Here is a 4,720-nt window from a genome sequence, read left to right as displayed (position 1 = left end):
GCAGATTCCTAAGGGAGGAAACAAGCAGAAGACAACAGGCAAGGCTAGCTCTAGTGGACAGCAGAAAAACAAGAAACAGAAAACAAGTGCTACTGAAGTTGAGGTGGTTGTTTCTCAGGGATCACAGGCTCCACAACCATCTCAAAATTAGATGAAACTAAGACCTTTTATTTTGGTGTTTTGACTGGCCATATTTTGTTGTTTTGACTGGCCATATTTTGGTGTAGTATTGACAAGTAGATCTCAGTCAAGTTATGTTTTGATGTAATGACAATTCAGCATATATTGCTGTCATGACAATTCTATTTTGCTATATAATGGATGTTTATGTAATGACAATTATCCTTCTTTATCTGTTATGGATGTTTATGTTTGGCTATATTGAAAATTAACACTATTCTTTTGCTGTCATGACAATTATGTTTGTGTAATCAACAACTAATTCATTGCAACAACTTAATTCAACAACTTACATTTCAGAAAAGTACAACATACATCACTTAATTCAGCTTCTAAACATCTAATTTAGTTGCTACAACACTTAACAACTAACTAAAACAACTTAATTCAGATTCTTGACAACTAATTCAACACTTCTTCAACATGACATTACATATCAATCCTACAATGAGCACTACAACTAATATAACTAATCCTTGACAGAATCTCAGCTTCTTTTTCAAATTGTCATCTTGTTTCATCTTCAAATTGTCCTTCTTCTTGTCTTCATCAATTCTCTTCATCAGTGACAAAATCACCTCCTTAGCACGACCCGACATTTCTTCATCATACCAGTTGAAGAAATTACACCCCTTTCGTCCCTGCAACTGGAATTCATACGAAGCAGCCATTAAACGAGTATACATAAACAGCTCAGCTTCTCAAATTCGTACAAGAATAAAATTCAACCATTTATATACGAACTGGTGTTTACCTTGTATAAACCACAACCATTAAACCTCCGCCCAGGATTCTCCTTCGTCCACGAGGTAGTGAGTGGCGAATCAAGGTCACAGAAGCATCGAACCTGTCTTCTTCGTGACACGCAACTGTTGCTGGATACGGCATAAGAATTAGCTGACATGGTAGAACTGAGATGAAGAGATGAAGAGACACGATATGTGTGAAGAGGCGCGAAGAGATGAGGAGAAATTTGAAGCTGACGAGAGAGATGAACATAAATTTGGGATTTAGGGTTACTGAAATTAAAAGGATTTTTTTTAATTTGATTTCTTTATTTTCTGAAATGTTAAATCTAATATTACTAATGACGTGTAAAAGCAATATAATACAATTAATGACGTGTAAGTACCTAGTCAACCACTTAATCTGGCCACATCAGCTTTTTTGGAGAGAAAATGGGGGTTAGGATCAATTTTACATACTTTAAGAAAGTATAGGGACGACTTTGTTCTGTTTTAAAAATGCAGGACCAGTTTCGTGAGTTGATCAAAATACGAGGACTAAAAGTGTTATTAAGCCTTTACAATATTACATATAATGTTATTCTTCTAATTTGTTTCAATCTATAATAAATAACAAAATTATTTATATAAAATATATTCATAAAAAATTGATGACATCCAATTTAATTACAATTTTAACATTTAAATAAAAAAATTCTAATTTTGCTAATAATTACAGAGTACATAAAATACATGACTACATTTTCTTACGCTTTATGTATATAAAATATATAGTACAAAAATTATTAAACAAATATAAATAACACTATAAATTTTAAGCAAAGAATCATAACTTAATTAAGCAAAGAAACTAAAATGAGAAAATTAAACAAAAGAAAACGCACGTATATACAATGCATTATTTTTAAGAATATAATTTATCTAATCAAATCACTACTAAGAAGACTTATTTTTACAATATAAAATTTTGAAAAATAAATAAATATCTATCTTACTGGAAAAAAAATTCAAGTCTTTAATTCCTTTTTTTTTTATATAACTTTTTTAAGAAAAAAATGACTTATACTATCTATAATCATGTATTACAATCTTTGATATTATTAAAGGAAAAGAAGGAGAATTCATTTTATATTTGACTGACTCATTTTTTATTTATTTTAAAAATACGTTAATTATAATAACACAAATTAATAACAAGTTGTTAACACCTAATTATCAAATAAATTAGTCACTAAATTATAAAATTCCGTTATGAAATAAATATTAAATTAATTACATTAGTTTTATCATTCAATATTTTAAAAAATTTATAACATTTAATTATAAAATATATATATTTTTCAATCTTAATAAATTAGTCACAAATTTATAACATATAATTATGAAATAAATATTAAATTGATTACATTAATTTTGTCTATCTTAATAAATTAATCATAAATTAATAACATTCAATTATGAAAGATATATTTGTTAATCTTAATAAATTTACAATAAAAAAGATTTTTGTCTATTTGTATAGAACATAAAAACATAATACTGAATATGAGAAAAAAAATCAGGAATAAAATTATCAAATACTCCTAGAATAAATTATTATAAAAGAAAAAAAATAAAATCACTATTAAATTCTAAATACTATCAAAGAAAATAAAATGATCATATTAAGTTTTTTCTTTCTCTCATCTCTGTTTTTATGAAGATTTATTTTAGCAACATACACCTTAGAGTGCATTTAATCATTGGGGTTTGGTAAGCGTGCGTGTGTGCCTTAGTGATGAAAGCCTGTGTCTTGAGGGTGTGTTCAATTGGCAATTGCTCTGCCACTTAACCAATATATTTTATGATTTAATTTATAAATAACACTTATATCAATATATTTTTTCATTAATTTTTTAATTATTAGCAATACTTAATATATTTTAATTCCTAACCAAAATTATTTTATTTAATCCCTTGCAAAACTTAATTGAGTCATGTTAGTCTCATATGTTCAATCCTACGTTATAGTACATAACTATCACATACATTATAGATATACTATAAAAAATTCTACGTCCAATCCAATGTAGTAAAATAAATATGATCCTTCTTTTATTAGGGATCAAAATGTATTAAGTACCGCTAATAATTAAATAATAATAACAAGAAAAGATATTGGTATAAGTGTTATTTGTAGAATAAAATATAAAAATTATATTGGTTTAATGGTAAAGCAAATTGTTTATTAATTGAAGGATCATAGGTACAATCCTTGATAGGTATAAATTTTTAATTTTTTCATCTTTTATAAGTAATTAAAATTAAAATAAATAAAATAGAAAATGAATATTACATTGATTTAAAAATAATTGAAAATAAGAATAATAATTCTATGATATTGAAATTTTTTTCTTAGAGATTAATTTGAATTATTTAATTTTTGTGAGGGACTAAAATAGGTCTTCACTTTATATTTAGGTTTTTTTTTCTTCGCTTTGAGACGAAGAAGTAATTTTTGCATTAAAAAGTTGTATATTTATTAGGGGTGGTAAAACGGGTCGTGGCCAGTCGGGCCTGTCCGCGTAACCGCCATAAATGAGTCGCCTGCCAATGCTCGTCCCGCCATAAACGGGCCGCCCGCCAATGCTCGCGCTGCCAAAACCCACCGTCTGCCAAAGTCCACCACACCTATTCGTTCAGCCTAAGTCCGTCCTTTTTTTAGTTAATTCTAGTAATTACAATTCTTGATGGGTTTATTTTATATATTTATTTGTGATTATATGCAACATTTTTTAAAGTAAAACTTGTTTAAAAGATGATTTATAAAAAATTGTTCTAAATAATAAGAAAAATTTAATTGAAAGGTAAAAAAGACTATTAATCTATTAAAAAATGAAAAATAAATAGGCGGACAAACCTACAATATCCCGGACTGCTTTTAGGATTATCGATTGACCCTACAAACCAACCAGGAAACTTTCCAAAAGGTATAGGTAGTATCTATCCATCCTTACATGCATTCCTTCAACTATGCAGTCCCTTTCCGTCATAGCCTCAAGATCCCTCTCATTCTGATGTGTCAACCAACCTTGCCCCTTTCTGTCTCAGGTGTTACATGCGGTGCAACCACTCCTCGTCTTCTTCAGCCTCGGGTGTTACATGCTCACCATCTTCCGCATGCTTCGTCCTCGAACCACATCGTACTGGGAGACATATGACTCTGATATCATTTGTAATACCATGGACTCCTTTCAGGATTATCGACTGACCCCACAAACCAACACGAGTCTTTGAAGGGTGTTTTGTCTCCACTTACACGCTTTCCGGAAACTTTCCAAAAGGTCACCCATCTTAAAATTGCTCCAAGTCAAGCACGCTGAACTGTGGAGTTCTTATGAAACGGACTACCAAAAACAAGATGAATTTTCTTTTCGGTAACCCGTTCCATAAGAACTCCACAGTGAAGCATGCTTGACTTGGAGCAATATTTGGATGGGTGACAAGCGTGCGAGTGAGGTCAAAACATGCCGAAAAGAATCGTGTTGGTTTGTGGGGTCAGTCGGCAATCTCGAAAGTAGTCTGGGGCGTTACAAAATCCACCGTCCGTCAACCCGCCATCTTGACGGGACAAATTTGATTTTTATGTCTATTTCCACTTGACGGACTTATCCGTTTCACCATTTTTTTACGGACTTAAGACAAGGCGGAACAGGGCTTGCCACCCTAATAGTTACTATTTCGACAACTTTTTAAAAACAAAAATTTAATATTTAAAATTCTAAAATGATGATCTTGGACATACACGTCACATT

At 30.3% G+C, this 4,720-nt stretch overlaps 1 protein-coding gene across 1 annotated transcript; it reads right to left on the bottom strand.

Moving 5' to 3' along the window:
* Positions 1 to 587: 587 nt before the first annotated feature.
* LOC131639290 (uncharacterized) lies at positions 588 to 1,084 on the bottom strand. Its single transcript, XM_058909793.1, has 2 exons — positions 935 to 1,084; positions 588 to 827 (listed from the first exon to the last, which is right to left on the bottom strand). The coding sequence occupies exons 1-2, from the start codon at positions 1,082 to 1,084 to the stop codon at positions 588 to 590; spliced, it is 390 nt and encodes a 129-aa protein (XP_058765776.1).
* Between the last annotated feature and the right edge of the window lie 3,636 nt (positions 1,085 to 4,720).

The sequence above is a fragment of the Vicia villosa genome, unplaced genomic scaffold, assembly GCF_029867415.1.
Source record: "Vicia villosa cultivar HV-30 ecotype Madison, WI unplaced genomic scaffold, Vvil1.0 ctg.002580F_1_1, whole genome shotgun sequence".
Taxonomy (NCBI): domain Eukaryota; kingdom Viridiplantae; phylum Streptophyta; class Magnoliopsida; order Fabales; family Fabaceae; genus Vicia; species Vicia villosa.
The sequence above is the reverse complement of the archived record's forward strand: the minus strand, read 5'-3'. Positions and strand labels throughout refer to the sequence as shown.